This window comes from Barbatula barbatula (assembly GCF_947034865.1).
Source record: "Barbatula barbatula genome assembly, chromosome: 16".
Lineage (NCBI taxonomy): Eukaryota > Metazoa > Chordata > Actinopteri > Cypriniformes > Nemacheilidae > Barbatula > Barbatula barbatula.
The window spans coordinates 18,232,645-18,255,854 of NC_136779.1; the positions used below are offsets into that span (position 1 = coordinate 18,232,645).

Sequence of the window (23,210 nt, forward strand, 5' to 3'; positions counted from 1 at the left end):
ACTTACTTGTTTGCTTGCCTGTGTGTGTCAATAAAACCTTGTTAAAGTTCTTACCCATCGTCTGCCTAGTGGTTCTGTTACAATATACTGTATATATTATAGAGATTTTTAGCATGATCTAGGCCCTAGATTCAAGGGAGATAGGGACCTGATTGAGACACAGCCTATGTCTTTTGACTAATGTAATTGTAAAATCACTCTCCACACCAGCGAGACCCCATCATTCGTATTTTGGCAGTGGACCGGTCACCACCAATGCATTACATCAGCATCAGCAAGGGAGGAACACTGGCAGTGTGGAATAGTAGTCTAAACATCACAAAGCAACTGAGGGTAAATATCAACACTGAAATCAATTCCTTTGCTTTATTGATGGTTAATATTTCAGAAACCTCTCTTTAATTTGTGCAGATGTGTGCTGAACCCTCTGATAAAACAGAATTGGGAAGGAGGTGTTGTATCACAGATGGCGTCTACATGGCAAACATCCAAAAGATCGCTGTGGCAACAATGAGCAGGGGCATTCACTTCTTTGACGTTGCCACCACAAACTGTTTTGAGCAGTTTCATTTATTTGGTATACACCAGTAAACCACCACAAGATGTAAAGTTTGCTATTGCACTTACCATATGGCCTTGTTGACTCCCTGTTTTTTAGGACTGAATCATTTCGCCACTGCTCTGAGTTATTGGTATGACAAAGAGGTGGGTCAGTCACTTTTTAAACACCAGTGTTGAACCAGAATTCAGTCTAGGCTTGTTAATTCTCTGTTTATTATGTTGTGATTCATGTCTATCTAGGATCCAGGAGAAAAATGTGTGCTGATGTGGGGAGATGAGAGTGGATCTGTAAATTTGTTGTGGTTTCTAAAGCCTTCAAAGGGGCTCTTTGAGGCAAAATTCACCAAGAAAACAGCCTCTGTGCCTATTTTTATGCCAGTAAGTATATGTGTCTTCATTGGGTAAATTCAGCTTGTAGCTATATACGGTAGCTATATAAAGATTCAGCATTGTATTGCATCATATGTGCAAAGTGTGCTGCAAAAAGTTAGTCATAGCACAATTTCATTTGACTGTATTGTAATTAAATTGCTATTAATAAGATACAATACAAATTAATTAAGTTATATGAATATATGTTTTAAATTGTGATCTGTATCATGTTGTGTTATGAGATACTTGCATATACCTAGCCCTGTGTAGTAAAATCAGACACTGCCACCTTGGCCCTTTTGGCGATATTGTGTAGAATAATGTGGACACATTAATGCAGATGTGTAAATATTTACAGCTGCAAAGAGCAATGAGTAGACAAATTTAATTAATTTCGACTAAAGTATCGATGTTGAATACTCATATTTTAAAGCTGCTGTGGATCTAAATTAAAGAGTAAAAATGCAACACGTTCTAAAAAAGTTGGGTAGTTTGAAACCATCATTGGGTCAGAAATGGACAATCCTAACTGTTGAGTTGAATTAAATGGATACTCCACCCAAAATGTTTTATTCTGTCATGAATTACTTGAGTTACTGTCAAGTCAAGTCAAGTCAGCTTTATTTATATAGCGCTTTTTACAATTTTCATTGTTACAAAGCAGCTGTACAAGAAAACATTGACTATAAGTAAAACATAAAAGGTTATGGAAGTCAAACACAGTTCAAATATCAGACACACAATAAATTCCTATATGCAGAGTTAATTAAATAAGACTATCAAATTCTAGCAGCCCCCCCGGCCAGGCAAACAGTGCAAAACAGTATGCAAACGGTGGCAAGGAACCCAAAACTCCATTGGAGGAGAAAAAAAACCTCAGAGGGAGACCAGGCCTAACCAGGGGATTCCAGTTCCCCTCTGGCAAAAACTGCTGCCTCTGCACAAGCTCGACAGTGCTTGCACAACAAGGCAAAATAAAAAACAGATTTAGATTTAAAATTATCATTAATAATCTAATAGCGACTGAAGTTTTGTAGAGTCGCCACGTCCTTCGTCCAGCATTTGTCAGGTCTGGGAATGGATTGCGCCCTGCCCGCTCCGGTAACCTTGGACTGCGTCCTGCCCGCTCTGGTAACCTTGGAACAATGAGACAAGACTGGCTGAGAGTAGAGTACTGTTCTGCTCTCTTTGATGCAACAAATGCATCAGTTGTTATTGGAAGTGTCCCTGGTTCCGGTTGATCTAACTAGTGCAGCCTAGATCTTTGAAATATATGTCACCCGGTGACAGGGCCGAGGGTTATTTACCACACTCCGGAGGAGCAGACACCAGAGAACACCAAGAGGCGGACAACAAGGATGAGTTTAAAAGGTAAGTTTCTTTATTAATATAAAAAGGGATAAAAGCAGGGGTGGGGATGCTCGTGGCTGTAGCGTGGACGCAATGAAGAAGCAGGGGCTGGTAGGTACTTCTCCGTCCTTCAGGTAAGGACATTCCTCTCTTGGTGGGCCTGTGGCTGTAGCGTTGATGAAGTGAGTTAGGGGGGCTGGTAGGTACTTCTCCGTCCTTCAGGTAAGGATATTCCTCTCTTGGTGGGCCTGTGGCTGTAGCGTTGATGAAGTGAGGAAGGGGGGTGCCGGTAGGTGCTTTTCCGTTCTCCAGGTGAGTATACTCCTCTCTAAGCAGGCTCGTGGGACCGATCGGGACTTTCCTCGTCGTCAGACTCGTGGAATTACTCGTGGGGCAGGCAGCTTCTGGACTTGGATTCGTCAACGTGCTCACAAAGCCACCATCCAACTCGTCACAGTAGCTCCCTCTTTACTCCCTGTAAGGGACGGACAATTCGATAGTGAGGCAGGCAGTAGTAGGTGAGACAAAAACCGGGTACTTTACCAGCCTCCACTCTCGTTCTGGATATACTGGAAAGGCATCATCGGAAGAATTGGCAAGGCTGGGCTTTCGCTGAGGCGGGATACAGTGCTCGTGATTTGTGGCAACAACGGAGCATTGAGTTCTCCTTCCTCTACGCCATGCGCACGATCGTTAGGGACCTGGAAACAACTACGGGGACAGTTCAATTCGAATACATCTTCAAGGTTATAGACCAGTTTCATCCATCAGAGACTCAGAGAAAACAGTTGTTCGATCTCACCACACTCGTGCATAAATCACTCTGGTAAATCCTCACACGTGTTGGTTTCACTCTATCAGACACTGCAACTCACTCTCTCTTTACAGCGATTAATCAACTCGTTTCTCTCCTCTTCATAGGGTGAATGATCCAAAGGTTAGTAGTTCCAAACGATAAAACCCGTACTCGATGGCCTCCCCAGCTGGTACAGTTTCTGTTCTTCACTCACCACTCACTGCCACTACGATGATCCTCGAGTATTCCTACAGCGCTTCATAACTGCACGAACACTCTCTTCCCCCTTCCTCTTCTCTCCCTACCATGCTTTCAGCCTCTCTCTTTATACTGAAGCACATGCTTCAATGAAGCGCTAATCATTAGCTTCAGCTGGCGCTCGTTATGGTGTCGCACCGGCATTTCTTCCCCCTAACAACGAGTCGCAGTCTCTCTTCGGTTCCTGGTTCGTTCACCCGGTGACATCTACATATTATGATAGTGTAGTGTATGCAAGATTAAAAAGATGCGTCTTTAGTCTAGATTTAAACTGACAGAGTGTGTCTGCCTCCCGGACAGTGCAGGGAAGACTGTTCCAAAGTTTAGGCGCTAGATAGGAAAAGGATCTGCCGCCTGCACTTGATTTTGAAATTCTAGGTATTACCAACTGACCTGACACCTGAGAGCGTAGTGCACGTGATGGACTATAATACGTTAGAAGTTCTCTCAAGTAGTGAGGAGCTAAACCATGCAAGGCTTTATAGGTAATAAGCAAGATTTTAAAGTTTATGCGATGCTTTACAGGTAACCAGTGCAAGGTTGACAGAACCGGGCTAATATGCTCATACTTTTTTGTACGCGTAAGAACTCGAGCTGCCGCATTTTGGACCAGTTGGAGTTTTTGTAATAGGCCTGCAGGGCAAGCACCTAATAGTGTATTACAGTAATCTAGTCTTGATGTCATAAAGGCATGTATAAGCTTCTCTGCATCCGATGGTGACAGCATATGACGTAGTTTAGATATATTTTTAAGATGGAAAAACGCAATTTTACAGGTGTTGGCGACCTGGTTCTCAAATGACACAGTACTATCGAATATAAAGCCATGATTCTTAGCTAAAGATGAGGGTTTTATGGAACATCCATCAATAGTTAAGCAGTATTCTTGGTTGTTACGTAGGGCGGTTTTCGGTCCGATAAGTAACACTTCAGTTTTGTCCGAGTTCAGTAATAAAAAATTGCTACTCATCCACTTTTTTATATCGACTATGCATTCCACTATTCGATGGAATTGCTGTGTTTCATGAGGCTTCGAGGAAATATAAAGTTGCGTATCATCAGCATAACAGTGAAAGCTTACTCCGTGTCGCTTTATTATATCTCCTAGAGGTAGCATGTATAATGCGAAGAGCATAGGCCCTAAGACTGAGCCCTGTGGTACACCGTACTGGACTTTCGATTTGCGTGATACCTCATTGTTTATTGCTACATATTGAAAACGGTGGCATAAATAAGATCTAAGACATTCCAAAGCTATTTCCTTAATACCGACATCATTTTCGAGTCTATGTAGGAGCATGCTGTGGTCAATGGTGTCGAATGCAGCACTAAGATCTAGCAGCACCAATAAGGAGATACAACCTCAGTTGGACGCCATAAGCAGATCATTTGTAACTCTAATCAGAGCAGTCTCTGTACTGTGATGTGCTCTAAATCCAGACTGGAAATCTTCATTAATCTCATTCCTTTGGAGGAAGGAGCATATTTGAATTGAGACTACTTTTTCCAGAACTTTAGATAAGAAAGGTAGATTCGAAATAGGTCTGTAGTTAACTAGTTCTCCAGGGTCCAGATGGGTTTTTTTGACAAGGGGCCTTATAACAGCCACCTTATATGCTTTAGATATGTCCTAATGTAAGAGATGAGTTAATAATGCTAAGTAGAGGATCTATAATTTCTGGGAGCATCTCTTTCAGTAGATTTGTAGGTATAGGGTCTAACATGCATGAAGTTGATTTAGATGATCTAATGATTTTAGAGAGCTCATCGTGATCTATAGTAGAAAATAAACGTAATTTCTCCTTAGAGGCGCTGTAGTTAGTCGTTTGTTCAGCGAGATTCACTTCTGGTTGCATAGTTATAATTTTTTCTCTAATATCTTGGATTTTATTTGTGAAATAGTTCATAAAATCATCACTGCTATGCTGGTATACAGAATCAGAAGTCGCTGACGATTTATTTTTGGTTAATTTAGCCACTGTATCAAATAAAAACCTAGGGTTATGCTGGTTTTCTTCTATTAGTGATGAAAGGTAGGCAGATCGAGACGTTTTTAGGGCTTTCCTGTATTTTTTAATGCTATCCTTCAAGGCAGTACGAATACCTCTAATTTAGTTTTCTTAAAGTTGCGCTCCATTTTTCGTGCCGCTTTCTTTGGAGCCTGAGTGAGTTCTAATCTTCTTTAAGCGCAGAGGAGCAACTATGTCTAGCGTTTCCGAGAAGGTGGCATTAATATTTTCAATGGTAAAGTCAAGATCTTCAACGTTATTACTAATGCTAGAGATTTGAGACAATTCAGGCAAATTATCAAGAAACGGATCTTTTGTAGTCGAAGTTATTGTTCTACAATATTTGTAACTTGGAGTTTGATTTGCCACCATTGGGTAGTGAAGCAAGCATGATACCAGATAATAATCCGAAACGCTCTGCTGAAGGATATTTACGTCGCCCACGTTTATACCGTAAGACAATATTAAATCTAAAGTATGATTACGAAGGTGAGTAGGTCCCGACACATGTTGACTAACGCCCATGGAGTTAAGAGAGTCTTTAAAAGCCATTCCTAAAGCATCTGTATCATTATCTACATGAATGTTAAAGTCACCAACAACAAGGACTCTGTCTGCAGCCAGTACTAGTTCTGATAAGAACCCACCAAATTCTTTAATAAAATCTGTGTGGTGCCCTGGAGGCCTATATACAATAGCCAGAATAAATTTTAAAGATGTTTTGTCCTTAGTATTAAGTATTGATGCATCAAGTACCATGACTTCAAAAGAATTATATTTAGGATTAGACTTCTGAGAAATGCTAAAAGAGTTACGGTAAAGTGCAGCAACACCTCCCCCTCTGCCTTTTAGGCGAGGCTCGTGTTTATAATAATAATCTTGGGGGACAGACTCATTTAAAACAATATAATCATTTGGCTTCAGCCATGTTTCTGTCAGACAGATCATGTCTATTTTATGATCTGTTATCATATCGTTAATAAAAAGTGCTTTATTAGAGAGAGATCTAATATTTAGCAATCCGAGTCGAAACAGTTGATTATCTGTATTATGTTCATGTTTAGTTACTTTAACGTTAATTAAATTACCTTTGAGAGGTTTACGCATTATTTTATGTTTTTATAATCCGGGGAACAGACACAGTCTCTATTTTATGATGTTTGGGAGAAAGTGTTATCGCATGTTGTGTATTTAGTGTGTTCTGCAACGTGAGACGGCAAGCAGACCGTTGGTTAAGCCATTCTGTCTGCTCCCTGACCTGGACCCCAGTGAGTCAAGTTTTAGCATTAAGACTATGTGCCATATTTCTAGACAGTAGAAAAACTTCAGCCCAGTAGGGGTGGAGACCATCACTTTTCAACAGGTCCAGTCTGCCCTCAAAACTCTATCATTCTGCAGGCACCACTTAGACAACCAGCCATTTAGATATGATAATCTGCTATGTATCTCATCACCACGATAAGCAGGGAGAGGGCCAGAGAATATTACAGTGTCTGACATCGTGCTTGCGAGCTCACACACCTCTTTAATATTATCTTTTGTGATCTCCGATTGACGGAGTCGAACATCATTTGTGCCGACGTGAATAACAATCTTACTAAATTTACGATTAGCCTTAGCCAGCACATTTAAATTTGACGATGTCAGGAGCTCTGGCTCCCGGTAAACATTTGACTATAGTGGCTGGTGCCTCTATGTTAACATTCCGAACAATAGAATCACCAATAACTAGGGCACTTTCAGCAGGTTTCTCAGTCGGTGCGTCACTGAGCGGGGCAAACCTGTTCGAGACTGTAGTCGGAACGGTTGAGTGGTGTTTTGACCTGCGACTACACCGTCTCACAGTCACAAAGCTTCCCAGCTGCGGGGGTTGTTCAACCGGAACCGAACTGTGCGCGCTTATATTGCTCGCATCCAAAGTGTTTTCTGAGCTCCTTACATTCTTACTATCCTCCGATAAAGATTGGATGCGAGACTCTAATTCTGAGATCCTCTCTGTCAGCCTAGCTATTTCCCTGCATTTATCGCATGTAAAGCCCTCGCCGCTGACAGAGAAGGCTAAGCTAAACATTTGACATGAGGTGCAAGTGACAATAATAAGAGAAGAAGCCATAACTCACCGGGTTTGAAGAGTAATTCCAACTTACCAAGGCTGCTCGGTGATTCTTAGTATATACGCTTAAGAGAGAAACCGTTAGCCCACAAGAAAACTAGAAGGCGAGATGATATTTAGCAGTGTAAACAGAAAGCCCGCTAGCACGCTTGTGCTATGCTAACGGCGGTGAGTGTTTTGGTTTAAGATCTTCAAGTAAATAACCAGGAGATGGTCATTGAGATATCAGGATAAGTTTAGCAACAGCAGTGATAAGTAACAATGTATGCTATGAATAAAATACACTAATATGAAAGAAAGTACAAGTGCAGTGATACAACAAACCGATTCCGCTGCAGTGATGTGAAACTCTGTGTGGCAAGGTACTGTCATGAATTACTCGAATCGAATCTCCGGTTGAACACAAAGAAATATATTTGGAATCATGTTAGCAACCAAAGATTCTGAGGCAGCATTGACTTCAATAATAGGGACATTTTTTTCTAATGTTTTGGTTCTGTTGAACACATAAGAAGATATTTTGAGGAATGTAGGAAAACATGCAGTTCTGGGGAACCTTTGACTATACCATTTAATTTTTTCCTACCATGGCAGTCAATGGTGCTTCAGAACTGTTGGTTGCTAACATTATTCCAAAATATCTCTCTTTGTGTTCAACAGAACACAGAAATGTATACAGGTTTGGAACAACTATATTTCAAAAATATTTCACTATGATAGGGTGGGTGGGAGATGTTAAGCTTGACCACATCCAACTACAAAGACAATATGATGAAAATTGGGAAATATAAGTGTAGATATTGACTGTGTGTGCAGCAGGTGTTTTAACCTCCACTATGGAAAGGCAAAATCGGGGAAGGGATGTCACTGAGTACATCACTTGGTTTCTTAAAGGGGCATTCACCCCATAATGGCAGGGTGGACAGCATTTTCAGGGACATGTTTTACAAAATACCTTGTTGAGGACAATAAGAATATTCATTCACTTATTAAACTCAATGAAGTTAACTGACCAGTGTGTGTGACATGCCAATATCACATACATTGAATCAAAGAAGATGGTATAAAATGAGAAATAACATTTCAAGATTCTTCTTATTGCAGTTGTATAAATATTTGGCCATTTATGATAAAACCTCAAAATGTCATTATTCTGCATTATGTTAATGATGGCTCAGTGATTCTGATAAGGCCACCAAAGGCACTTTAAAGTGATATCGACCCCCAACATGTTTTAGAGTTTATATACATGACTATGTGACAGTATTGCATAGGTTACTTAGTAAAATAGCAATAACATTTTATAGAAACCAATCCAGTGGAGCCACCAAAAGGCTCAATGGGTGGTGCCAAAGTGTTTAAAAAGGTTAAACTGTGAAGGAAAATGATGTGTATTATGTAATATTTGCAGACAGTTGAAAATGAAGCAGGAAATAAAGAGTTTTACCTTGCAAAGTATTGTGACAGTTAGGCCTAAAAATAACCTTGTAACATTTACTTGCTCTGAACATGGCCAAACTAGAGAAATCAATAATGCATCATCAATAGTGTTTGTACCCTTACAGGACATATGTGCCCACAGTGAACTGATCTCCTATCAAAACATCCCACACATCCACAGTGAACCGACAAATAGAATCATGTATGAGCACCACGGTGAGCTTATTATTACATCATCTGAAAGCACAGGCAGCTCTGTTGTAATCATTGATGTCCATCAGAAGAGAAAGAAATACACCTGGAGAATTAAAAAGGTATAAAACATTTCTTGAAAGTTGCAATACATATGCATAATTAGACAGGCAGATATATATTTGCATATAATTATTTCGAAGCTCATTATAATTTAGTTTCATAACATCTGTTTTCAACCTAAATTAAACCCATTTAAAAGGGTGATGGTGTTTGGATTTTGTTATTGTGGCTTTATAGACTGTGTTCAGACTCCAATAAAATGGCTACATTTTGTTGTTTTGACAGATATATTATTCATTACCATTTTCCATTCTGTAATATTCAGAAAAAAAGTAACAAGCCACCCCTGCAACTCTTACAAATTTAATTAAGAATACTGCTGTCTGAACTTTGTAAAAAAACAAGAACTACTGTATGATTCAGCCATTAGTCAGACGGAATTACTGCTTGTTTACCCACAAAAAATGACACAGAACATTTGAAATCCAGTCAATATGGCTTGTTTTCCTGCAGGGAGTCAAATGTTTTGACTTCAGCTCTTCGCACAGCCTCCTGGTAACTGCTGGAGTGGATCCTGCTGTGAGAATGTGGAACCGCTATGTGACGTCTCAACCCATTGCAGTTCTGCACAGTCACCAGACCAATGTGGTGGATGTGGTTATTCACCAAGCAATGAGCAAGATCTTCAGCTACGCTAAGGATTGTGTCAGTATTATAACCACTATATGTCAGCTCGGAAAGTTCAGTTAAGTTTGAAACTCTTTAGTTTATTTCACATTATTTTCACTTTTCAGGTGCTGAACATATGGGATATACCTTCTCAACAATGTGTTAAGACAATTGAGCTGAAATTCCCTAATTTCCAAGCAGGGCGTGTTCTTGAACATGGCACATTTCCTCTTCTTCTCAGTCTGACGGCAGATCCTGCGCTCCTGGTGACCTGCAGGGAGTACATGACTATGCTGAGACTCCACAAAACAGAGTCCAACAGAAAACTCTACACATGTGCCATTTACAGTCCACATTTTGAACAGGTTGGCTATTTGGATTGTTGGTTTGAACATAACATCTTTGGTCATCATCTTTAATATATAGTGTTCGAAGAGTACCGTTTGTGTTGTGTACATTTGGACATGATTTATTGCAGGTAATAACAGCCTGTGCTGACTCTTCATTGGCTGTTTGGGATGTGAAGACAGGCCTGAAGAAGATGGAAATAAGGAATGCTCATGGTATGGAGAAGATTTCTTGTATTACACTGGATCGAAGCCAACGCAGGCTGATCTCTGCAGCCACCAATGGAACTATCAAGGCAAGTTATTGAGTTCCTTAAGATTGGCTATTAATCCAACTAGCCTTTAGGTACAGAGGATCAGCCATCATATTTATTGCTATTTGGAGACATATTGCATCTGTATATACAGATCTCTTATCTCATATTGAACTCAGAACACCTGTATGGTACAGTTTACAAGCCACATGGCCCCTTCTTGTCTAAGAGCATTGTGCTTGTGTTGAAGACAGATTTTATGATAGTCTACTTCAGTGGCACCTCTAGAATGAATTTAGAACACTCCTGTCTACTATAGTGTCATATATTGGATATATATAGTTACAAAACCATGGACTGGATTGCAGACTGTAAGAATATATCAACCATCATTTAAATGTATTGTTAGCCAGATACTCCAATCCAAACAGTACATTCAAGTTAAATATTTTATCAGTATGCTGTTTGTTCCCTGGGACCATTATCACAACAGCAGCTCCAGTTTATCAAGGATAATAAACTATTTTAATTTATTGACAGCAGTGAATTATGCATGCTTTGAACTGAAGTACAACAGGCAGCCCTTCTCATCTTTTTGACTAATTGCTTTAGGCTCGTTTCTTTCATTTGGCAGATCATAAAAATCCAATCCAAATCCATTTCTGCATGTGTTTTTACGCAGTCTAATTTATTTATCTGTGAAGATGTATTAATTCTTCTAGACTACCTTTAAAGTACATAGTTTACTATGTTGTGTTGTCAATTCGAAGTGAACCTGTATTCATCCATTTTTTGGAATGTTATCAGGTGGATTTTATTAGTGATTGTTTAAAAGACGCTGTTAAAATGGAAAGTTGTGAGAAATGCTGTGGTATTTGGAAAAGCAAATATCTGTAAATGTGCTTTTTGTACTGACTGGCCATTGTTTTTATCACTGCCTTCTGTTACTAATGTGTACATTTCACTGCTAGGTGTGGAACGCATTGAATGGGCACAATCTTCACAAGCTAGAAGCTGTCTCCAACACAGAGGTCACTGGGATTATCTGTCACCATGACAACCAGTTTATAGCCACAGGATGGAGTCGACTCATCGCTCATTATAACATCGCATTTTCAAATGTAAGGGACACACGCAGGCACGCACGCACGCACACACACACACACACACACACTTTAATGGCCACTTAATGTACATTTTCAATTGTCGCTTTTGAGTATGTGATTATACGCTCATACTTTTTAGTTTTATGATAACAGGACACCTATATCAAAGCCGATCTGTCCTGGAAGCCTGGTTGTCAACACAGTGAAGATATCCTAGCAATGGATCACTGTCCAAGTTTGGGAATTCTGGCTACTGGGAGCTATGATGGAGAAATTATTATCTGGAATATGGGTCTTCAAAGGTCCATCGCAAGACTACAGAGATCCCCACAGGACAAAATGGGACCCCAGCAAAGGTTTTTAAGGAGTCTAACTATATACAAAAGTGCAAATTAAGAAGTATATTTAACAATATACTGAATGTCATCCTCATCTAAAGAGTTTACGAGCTTAGATTTTAAGAATGCTGTGATATAATTCATACAGAATGAAAAGTGTATAAATTGTTCAGAAAGTCATGTTGCCGACTCGGTATATTCAGGTCCTATGTCAGCTGGCAAAGGGAAAAGATGAGCTTTGTTGTGTTTGTATATGTGCATAGGTCATATCCGCCTGTTCATAGGCTGCTGTTCCTGCAAAGACGAGCAAAGAAAAATGTTTCGAAAAACAGTGCTGTGCTGCTTAGCTCACAGGCCGGATCTGTCTGCTGGTGGAGCATCTACGGACCCAAGCACAAGCATGGTAAACATAATAACTGAGAGCATTTGATGATGACTTATACCACAAACAGTCATTTGGCCCATTTTAAATTGAAGACTCCTTAAATTGCACCCTACCTCAGATTAAAAAGTAACGTTCCCAAAATGGTCTTTCTCTCGCTTTATGGTTCTATCAAGAGCATCCACAAAAACTGTTATTCAGACAATAATAATTTAAAAAGGGTTCCATAGGGAACAAAAAATATTGTATCACATGCGAAGAACACTTTATACTGTATAAACTTTATTTTTAAGAGTGTACACCAATGTTTTGAAATGGTGTTCAAGGATCAGAAGCTAAAACAGAGCTTTTTAAACCCACATTTATTTCACAACAGCAGTAAACACAGAATATAGTAAGCCGCAATATAATACATAAAACAATCTGGTGGTGTGAGCAAAAGATCATTTCTTGTGAAAGTATAGAACGTAATTCTGAAAAAATAAACCACAATATTAAAGCACACAATGTTTAATTTATTCATTATGAAAAGAGTGAATAGAGGAATAGGTAAGTGACTTTGTTCATTTGGTTTGATGCAGGGCAGTTCTATGTGCCTGGTGAATCTAATAAGAGTGTGACGGGTTTAAGTTCAGACCAGGAAAATGGTCTTCTTGTCACTGGAGACACCACTGGATCCATTAAAGTGTGGGACATCTCACAATATGCCTTATCGGCTGGAGATGAGGTAGGAAAATTTGCATTTAAACTTTTTCTTTTAGCTATCAGAGCTTAATATCTTTATGTGGTGTTTTTTTTAACCTGTCTCTCTTAGTCTGCAACAGAATTACCTCCACTGTTACACTCTTGGAGGGACGGTGAGGGAGCGTTAGTGAGCAGTGAGATTCTGGCGTACGGCTCTCGACTCTTTGTGCTAACCGTGTCAGTGGACTGCAGGACCTCTCTGTGGAGCATCGATGGAGGTTATGTAGGCTGTTTTGGACAGGAAGAGACGTGGGATATACGCAACCCGGACACTTATCAAATCAGCAGGATTCTTGTATAATGGGGTCCCCTTTCCTGTGGTTCAGTGCTAAGAGCATGGTGCTAGCAAAGGCATGGTTATAGGTCGATCCCAGGGATTGGCATACTTACAAAAAAGGTACAAATGTATAGTACAATGCAATGTAAGTCGCTTTGGATAAAAGCGTCTGCCAAATGCATAAAATGTAAATGCAAAATGTAAATAATAGGCGTCCCCAGGTTCGGTCCTTGAAGGCCGGTGTCCTGCAGAGTTTAGCTCCAACCCTAATCCAAGATATTACTTGTCACCTCAAAACTATCATAATGAGGGACACTTAAATCTATACATTATAGCGATTAACATGTTTTTTTCCAATAAAAATCGTTCATACTGAAACACCAATGACGCTTTTAAAGATCCACACCAAAAACCGACATTTTAAATAACATTTCATACTTATTTTAAGGAACGGGACACTCGCTATGTGAGTGCTTGAAAAGAGCATCTTCTTTGTTAACCTTTAAACTTCTTTCAAAATGATAGTTTGTCACCAATAACACCAATGACACACATGAATACATGAATCAAAGGACAGAACATAGCGAGGGGGACATTTGGAAGCTTTTCACAAGAAAGGATTCTTAAAGATATTTTTAAAATATACCCAGGACAGGTGAACTGTTTTACAATACAAAATACTGAAATCTCTGCAACAATAACCAGCACAACATCTACCCCAGGCCTACTTACTGGGAAGCTTATCTCAGATTGAAGGAATAGTTTACCCAAAAATGGTTTCACCCTCATGCCTTATATGGCTTACTTTCTTTTTGCTGACCACAAACAGTGTTTTTACCCCTAGACTGCCCTTAATAATTCTTATAAAAGCAATAGGATAAGAAGTTAAACCAAATTAGCAGCTCATATACTGGCCCAGATGTGATTCTGGCAGCTGGTGTTGTGGATATTTGATTACTATCCACATTTGGCAGAGCTGACTTGGCAATGAACTCCCAGAGAGGCGTTAACAAATAAACCAACAAAGTGAATGTTTTGATGGTCTGATATAACTGCTGTTAACTCTAGCATATGGTAGAAGCAGAAGCTTTGTGGTGAGGGGTGAAAAGTCCAAAGAGACCATTATTGTGGTGTTTTCAATGTTGGTCATTGTTGAAAGTCTCCAATAGTCACAGAAAACTATTCATAAAAGTGTCTAGTGTGGTGAAGATTCTCTCCTCAGATTTCCTTCACTTTATCAGGTAACTGACTTTGTGTTTACTTGCAGCAGTGTATGTTTCATTAAGTGAATACTTGGCTGAAAACATCTGTCTTTAATCTAGATTTAAATTGGGCGAGTGTGTCTGATCCTTGAATAGTATCGGGAAGGCTATTCCAGATTTAGGTGCTACATATGAGAAAGCTCAACCCCCTAGGTGGATTTATTCTAGGTATTATCAAAAGTCTGGAGTTTTGAGATTTTAGAGAGCGTGATGGGTTGTAGTGTGATAGAAGCTCTGTTAGGTAGGTAGGGGTTAAACCGTTTAAGGCTTTATAAATTATTAAAAGAACTTTAAAGTCAATACTATACTTAATGGGTAGCCAGTGAAGGTTTATAATTCTGTGAAAATGTAGTCACATTTAGCCAGATCTTCAAACTGACAGAGGAAGGTCTGGATTATATCACAGCTCTCAAAGGTGAAAGATACTTACAACACAATCTCATGGCCAACACTTAACCTTTTTACGATGTGGCTTATTCGTATGAATTAGAACAATTCGTACATGTAGTACGATTTGCTTTCACGCCAGTGACTATAGGGTTGGGGTGGGGCTTCAGTGTTGCTTTTTCTCCATTAATCTTATGTGTTTGTATGATTTACAACAAAAATTTAATACGAATTAGCCACCTTGTAAAATTAAACTATCATCAAACCTCCTAAATAAGACCCTCTCCTCGCTGTAGGCAAAACTATTGTCCTCCGTCATTATAAAATGTACATTTTGGGGTAATTTTGCAATAATAGCATGTGTTGTGGTTTGATTTTCATTTCAAAATTTTGTGATAACGGTATTTACATTACACATACATATTTAGGCATTTTGAGCAAGTGACGTCAAACATTTATTCATTAAATGTGTTACAAGGAGCAGTCCAAGCACCGGTCCCTCAGGGATCGGTGCTTGGACCGCTCCTTTTCCCCATCAACACGACATTCTTGGGACCCATAATACGGGCACACTGATTCTCCTATCACTGTTATGCTGACGACACCCAGATTTGCATATAATTTCACACAGACAATACCACTGTAGCAGCTCGCATTACAGCCTGCATAGAAAACATCTCAGCTTGGATGAAAGAGTATCACCTTCAGCTGAACCCTGCCAAGACAGAACTACTTGTATTTCCTGCACACCCCACAGTGCAACTCAATCTCATCACTCCTTCCAAAACAGCCAGGAACCTATGAATCTTATTTGATGAACTGCTGAACCAATGGTCACATTGCATAGACAATGCATCCTTGCCGATATGCCTTTTTTAAACATTAGGAAGTCACTGATGCTTGCCTACAGGACTATCACTGGATCTGCACAGGCATACTTTCACACCCTCCTACACCCATCAAGAGCCCTGCGTTCAGCAAACCAACACGTCTTTGTTTTGCCTTTTCAAAAGTGCAATAAATCACTTTCCCGCTTAATCTCCTTCACAACATTCTTCCCAACTCAGTCCGGTCAACCACATCTTTAAAAACATAAATAAACGACATAAAACCCATCTTTTCTGTGATTAATTGATCTACAAATGAAGATAAAAAACACTAACCCTCTCTCTTTCTATCAACAGCTATTGCCCTGACTTTTGTCAAAACTAGTAGCTTGTTTTTAGCACATATTGTATTATTGCTCCTGTATGACATATTGCTTTGTTGCTCCCTGAACTCTCTGTAGGTTGCTTTGGATAAAAGGGTCTGCTAAATGACTAAATGTAAATAACATCAAACACAATGCAGATACAACAGTTAAAATGTTTAAAATGTATAAATACTAAGTGTACTGAGGTCAAACCACCGATTTACACTGAGGAACAGATGTGAAAGCGATCATCATCTGCTGACTGCCGGTTTTTGCTGTATTTCCGGATTCAAATCTGTCGCCACATTACGTCAGCCTTAATAGTGAAATAAATTTGGCTTTCATCTGTCTTGTGACAGACAGCTTCATTATTTCAGCTTTGAATGTGAACTGCTATTGGCTCTCTTTACAGTTTGTTTGAAGACGTGTTGATGTCCGTTCCCAGAGTTCCTCATATAAAATTATCATTTTATATTGATTATAAAATTATCATTTCCCACTTTAGAGGTAGGAAAAGGTTCCGAGCCCCACCTGTCTCCAATCGCCCCAACAAAATGGTAATAAACATTACTGATAGACATGATGTTGTTGAGCTGGCATCATGATTCCAACAAATGTCACAATTCACTTTCAGTGCTCTGTGCTGCGGACAGTGTGTTGTAAACAAATATGAAGGCTAGGCATAAAACCCCGGCAATTTGCAGATTCGACTAGCCTGACTTTATAACTGTATAAAGCAGATTGTGTTTGCGCAGCTCGCACTGAATAAAGAAGACATGCCTCATTTTTTTAATGAATATAACATTAGAATGAGAATACAATCAAGCCTCACTTTATAACTGTGAAGCTCGCACTGTACGGATGCCTGAATTGATAATTGCCCAGCTCGAGTTGTATAAAGATGTTTCTCTGCAAGACGTGCCTCACTTTAAAACGCCATAGGTCCATGTCATGGTAGATTATGACTTTTAACTGTAGCTATTGTCCGATGCTAATTTGGTAAACATCGCCCGACCCTAATCAATTGCTAACTTTCATACCTTTTACCACCCACCTACCGCCTCTACACATTAAAGTGTTTGTGCCGCTTGTGTATGGTCAATAAGGAATTCATAAAAATGACCCAATTTCCTCCCGTTTGTCACGTCCCACCTGTCATGTCTTTATTCCCCATCAGTGAGAAACACTTTGAGAAACGCTGGGGATTGGGGTAAGGTGCTCTTAAATATCATGGAATCCATTAACATTTATTTATCTATTAATACTTTTACAAATTCAAAAATAAATGTGTCTATCTGACAAAAAAATATGTTTAATTACCAAGGTTTGGGAGCCCCGCTGATCCGCAATCACTGCATCTACTTTATCAGCTCAAGCAAGCGTTCCCATAAATAGACAAGCCATCTCACCTGCATTATTTCTACAAGACTTTAACACCACCCCGGCACCTCTCCTCTAGCACGTTTACTCCCGCAATACCCCGGGGGGTCCGCTCTGGGCTCGGGCCGGTTTCCGAGCTCGCTCCCCGGACAGTACGCCAAATACGCATACCTTCCTACCATCGCTCTTATGTTATTCTCTGCATAGACGCACTTGTGGGGTTTGTACAAGTTGATTTATTGTTCTGGTAATGTATATATAGTTGTGAGAAAATTGTGAATTCTTTCATGAATTGTTTGTTAGCCATCGAGAAAACACAAGTAAAATATTATATGGACTATAAACTCTTATATACATAAATAAATTAAGTAGAATGTTACTTTTAAAGTGATATGACCGTAATAAATATAAAAACTTCAAATTCTAAAGCTGATGTCAGCAGCTCCCCGGTCAGGCAAACAGTGCAAAACAGTATATGAACAGTGGCTTGGAACCCCCCAAAAAAAACTTGGGAGAACCCAGGCCCAACTGTCACGCTCAATGCCTGTTTGTTTATTTCACTCGGCTGGGCAGCCATTAACTAATTGCTGCACTTTGCACCCATTCAGCCCGCACCTGTTCCTCATTACCCGAGCGTCATCTCTCCCTCTGCACCGCCCGTACGACTTTGCGATTGATTTGTAACCTGGTACTTCTCCACCTAAGGGGCGCCTTTATTCGTTCTCTTTCACGCACGGTCGGTTCCATTCTTGGGGTTTATCTTGTCGCCAGAGGGTATTCGAATGAACCCCACCAAGGTAGAAGCTGTTGCGGATTGGCCCACCCCAGAGAATCGTAGAGCTGTCCAGCGGTTCCTGGGGTTTGCCAATTTCTACAGGCGGTTCATTCGAGGTTTTAGCCAGATCGCCCTGCCTCTGACAAATCTCACCTCCACTCTTAGACAATTTTCATGGTCAGAACAGGCTCAGAGGCTTTTGTCAGGTTAAAGAGCCTCTTTGTCTCTGCTCCCATCCTCCGCAACCCGACCCATCCCGTCAGTTTATTGTGGAGGTGGATGCCTCAGAGACAGAAGTGGGGGCGATTTTGTCCCAACGATCCCGCACTGACGACAAGGTGCACCCATGTGCGTTCTTCTCCCGCCGCATTACCCTCTCGGAGCGAACTACGATATCGGTAATAAGGAGTTGTTGGCTGTCAAGTTGGCGCTGGAAGAAGTGGCACCACTGGCTGGAGGGCACTAAGGTTCCTTTTTTCTGGTTTGGACAGACCATAAGAACTTACAATATATCCGCTCCGTTAAGAGATTAAATTCCCGGCAGGCCCGCTGGGCTCTCTTCTTTGGGCGTTTTAATTTTAACATCTCCTATTGCCCGGGTAGTAAGAACGGCAAACCGGATGCGCTTTCGCAGGTGTTTGAGCCCCAGTCGTACCCCCTGGCCGAGTGGTTGCGGCATCACCTGGGAGGTGGAGTCGAAGGTCCACGACGCGTTGAGCGGCGTCCCCGTTCCTGTAGACTGCCTAGAGGGATTGTTGTTTGTTCCGCAGTCGGTTCGAACCAGCGTCCTCAAGTGGGAGCGGAGCCACCCCGGAGCGGCTCGCACTCTTTCGCTAGTCAAGCAGCGGTTTTGGTGGAGGTCCGTGGCGCGGGATGTTGGCGAGTTTGTTTTGGCCTGCCCGGTTTGCACGGTGAGCAAGAGCTCCAATCGCCCCCCAGCAGGACTTCTCCGGCCGCTGCCCACCCATTCAAGACCCTGGTCTCACATCGCCATTGACTTTGTCACGGGGCTTCCTCCATCTGGTGGCAACACTGTGGTTCTCACGGTGGTGGACAGGTTCACGAAGGCGGTTCATTTTATTCCCCTCCCCAAATTACCATCAGTGAAGGAGACAGCGGCCATTGTGTTACATCACGTCTTCCGTATTCACGGCCTCCCGGCGGACGTGGTTTCTGACAGAGGTCCTCAATTTACATCCAAGTTTTGGACCGAGTTCTGTTGGCTTCTGGGGGCGACGGCAAACCTATCCTCCGGGTACCACCCGCAGACTAACGGCTAGTCTGAGCGGGCTAATCAGGACCTCAGGAGGGTCCTGCGTTGCGTGGCCTCAGCGGAACCGCTGTCTTGGAGTTCCAAACTTGCTATGGTCGAGTACGCTCACAACTCTCTCCCGGTGTCGTCTACGGGACTATCGCTCTTCCAGTGCTGTTTAGGCTACCAACCCCCGTTATTCCCCTCACAGGAAGCATGAAGTCCCTTCTGCTCACGCATTCATCGGTAGATGCCTCCGCACGTGGAGGATCGCTAGACGAGCCCGCGTCCGTATGAGCGAACGTAACAAGGTGTCGGCTGACCGCCACCGCTCTAAACCCCCACTTTACGTGCACGGTCAGAAGGTTTGGTTGTCCACCTCCGACCTACCTGTAAAACTGGCCGCATGTAAACTGGGACCCAAATTTATTGGCCCCTACCCCATCGCCAGGATTCTTAACCCTGTGACGGGTCGGCTCAAACTGCCCCCCACGTTCAAAAGGGTTCACCCGGTGTTCCACATATCCAAGGTTTAACCTGTTGTTCCCTCCCCTCTCCAACCCCTAACATCCGCCCCTCCGCCCCCTCGACTCATCGAGGGGTCGCCCGCCTACACTGTACGACGGCTCCTCGATGTGAGGCGACGGGGTAGAGGCCATCAATATTTAGTAGACTGGGAGGGCTACGGTCCAGAGGAGAGATGCTGGGTTCTGGCTCGCAACATACTAGACCGCGCTCTCATTGACCAGTTCCTCCGCCCTCGTGAATAGCTCTCGTTGATGCCAGGAGGAATCTTGTGGGGGGATTCTGGTACACTCAATGCCTGTTTGTTTATTTCACTCGGCTGGGCAGCCATTAGCTAATTGCTGCACTTCGCACTCATTCAGCCCGCACCTGTTCCTCGTTACACTTCTCCTATTTAACCTTGTCTTTTCGTTTGGTCTGTGTGGGTATGTCTTATGTACAGTGCGAATTGTGACTGTATAACTTGCCGCTGGACTAATTGTGTTTTTATATAACTTGTTTTGCTAAGGAAAATTGTACATCTTTCTGCCCAGGGCCATCAGGCGAGGAAATAATTTATGCTCTTCCGGACAGTGAGACTGCATAGAGAGCTTCCGGTCGGATGTCCTTCGGCGTTACTCTCTGTCCACTGTCCCAGCGGACGCAGGCACTCGGAGTGCTTTTCTTTTTCTGTTATCCTTTTGTTTTGTTCTTATAATAAATAATTTTTGCTCTATCCTGCATCTGAGTCCTTCTGTCCCGTGACACCAACCATGTGAACCACTTATCACATATTTTAGGCATGTGCTTTGGGACCAGGATTTGAAAAGACTATGGAATAGTTTTTATAAAATAGTTATGACATTGATTCATCCAATGCAACACTGCTGGTTAATGATTAATTCCATGTTTTGAAATAATGTGACCGCATGTCATGACATGGTCATGGCACATCCTCTGTGACTTCTTCGATTTGGTAAATATCAGGAATTAGTTTGCTTTGTCAATCATTCATTCATCTCTAATGATAATGCACAAACACCCCCCACAGAGACCAAACCTATTCAATCAATGGAGAGGAGGACAGGCCGGAGAACAGCCAATCACAAACAGGCTCGTAGAATTTTATCTAAAGGGTGAAAGTTCACGGGAGGGCACTCTGACAGGGTGATTGCCAGCGAACAGGTAGATTGAAACATTCACAAACATACAGAGACCTTGAATGCCGTATTAGTCTAAAGACTTCTCATAAATAAAAGGTCTTTACCAAAAACTATAATACATTTATAATGACTCGGTTGGCATTTTCTGAGAGTTTGTGGGGCTAAAGTCTTCAGTCATTTAAAACAGTTAAACGTAAGCCATTTCTTTATTGTGTAATTGTAACGATCCTTTGACAGCTCCAAAGTGACTATAAAGTTGACCGTTTAGTGCAGACAGGCAAAATCTGGTGGTTTGCTGAGCTCACTTTCCTCTGCTTCCAGCAAGTCCCCATCATGCCAAAACACGCGATTAACTAATCCTCCCGACAGAGCTGGGTGTGTTACTTAGTTCCTGCAGCTGTCTAGACACTCGTTGGAGTGAGTTACAGGTCTGTTGATGCTCAGACGTCGCCCAGACTCCACTTGTGGCATTGAACTTTCATAACAGCTGCTCGGGGGATTTCCCCTAACTTTATACAGTTCATCAAGAATAAGTGTAAATGTATAAACCACCATAGACAACATTCAATCAAAATTCGATCCCATTTACTTTCTTGATAAATGCATGACTGGAGTCATTAGAGATGATTCGTCACTGCATGTTAAAAAGAAAAAGGTTTCATAATCTTTCATTCAGATGAAGAAATGGCTTTAAATGACTTTTGTGTTCATATGAACAGCCCTCCTGAAAAATAACCTTGGTTTAAAAAACATGATTTTGCTACAGTTTTAAAAAAGCATGGTTGCTAAAATATTCGGAAAAAAACATGGTTAATTTTCCTAAGCGAGGACCATTTAAGAAAATCTATATATAAATCAATATATGAATATATGTTATTTTTTCAAAATAATCTAAATTCATATTTTTTACTTTGTAAATTAGTGTGCAAGATTTTGTCTCTTTTTTATTGATGTTTGACATTGCCATTATCTTATGCATCTATACAGGTGTGTTCACAGTGAAAAACGTTTTACTACAGGCATATTGTTGCCATCTGACTGACATGAAGAGCAACTGACTGTAGGTTTTTTTTTTTAAAATATAACAGCTCCTAGTGCAATCCGTGACTGCACAGTACCCAGTTTTAGGAAAATCTCTTCACCATGTCAAAGTATTATCTAGTAACAGAATATGTAGTAGAACAGTCATACAATCAGTAATGTTTAAGGTTGGCTGTGACTGTGGTGGTGGAATCGGTCAGCGTTCGGGACTTATAGAACAGTACATAGCAGGGCAATATCCAGGGTTTTGAGTTCAAGCCTAACCTGGAGCATATAAAAAAGTTAAAGGGTTATCTAGTAACTCAACGTGTAATATGTAATGAATCACATGAATTAAACACTGTGACTAGCTTGGATGTGGCTCCATTGGTGCAACTGGTCAGCATGAGGTTGTGAGTTAACCTAGACCACATTTTAAGGAAGTGAAAATCTTCCCCATATCAAAACTTAATGTTGCAACCATAAATCCAGTGAGACTTCAATTTCTGTCACGAACGTGGTAGTAGAAGAACCCAATTGCAAGGCAGCGGAGATGAAGGGGTTAACAAGACTTTAATAAATAATAAAACAGGAACAAAACAAAAACCCACGAGGGAGTAACAAAACAGTACACAATAACAAATATGATAAACGGATTACTAAACACTCAACAAGAACTCAATATTAAACACTAAGACTAGACGTTACTTGACAAGGTTTCAAGGACACAGTAAGGAGTACAAGCAAGGGATATTGTACAACCAACGAGCACCAGACAATAGACAAGAGGGTATTATATAGGGAGACTAACAAAGGGGATAACGATGGGCAGGTGTGGGTAATGCGACACAGGAGGAGAGCAATACTAGAAACGAGAGGGGCAGGGCCAAATGACGAGACAGGAGAGAACGCATATTATGTCCTGATTGACCATAATATGATCCTCTCCACATAAAACACGTGGGTCTGTCATGATTCTGCCCCTAGACCAGAAAATCAAGACA

General features: G+C 41.2%; 1 protein-coding gene across 1 annotated transcript; it reads left to right on the forward strand.

Annotated features, from left to right (window-relative positions):
- Nucleotides 1-477: 477 nt before the first annotated feature.
- Nucleotides 478-13,295, forward strand: LOC306906147 (cilia- and flagella-associated protein 337; the record flags this gene model as incomplete). Its single annotated transcript, XM_079477288.1, has 11 exons — nt 478-577; nt 659-705; nt 802-939; nt 9,668-9,859; nt 9,949-10,188; nt 10,302-10,466; nt 11,396-11,545; nt 11,684-11,886; nt 12,132-12,271; nt 12,832-12,977; nt 13,065-13,295. 11 exons carry the CDS (start codon nt 478-480, stop codon nt 13,293-13,295), a joined length of 1,752 nt encoding a protein of 583 aa, XP_079333414.1.
- Between the last annotated feature and the right edge of the window lie 9,915 nt (nt 13,296-23,210).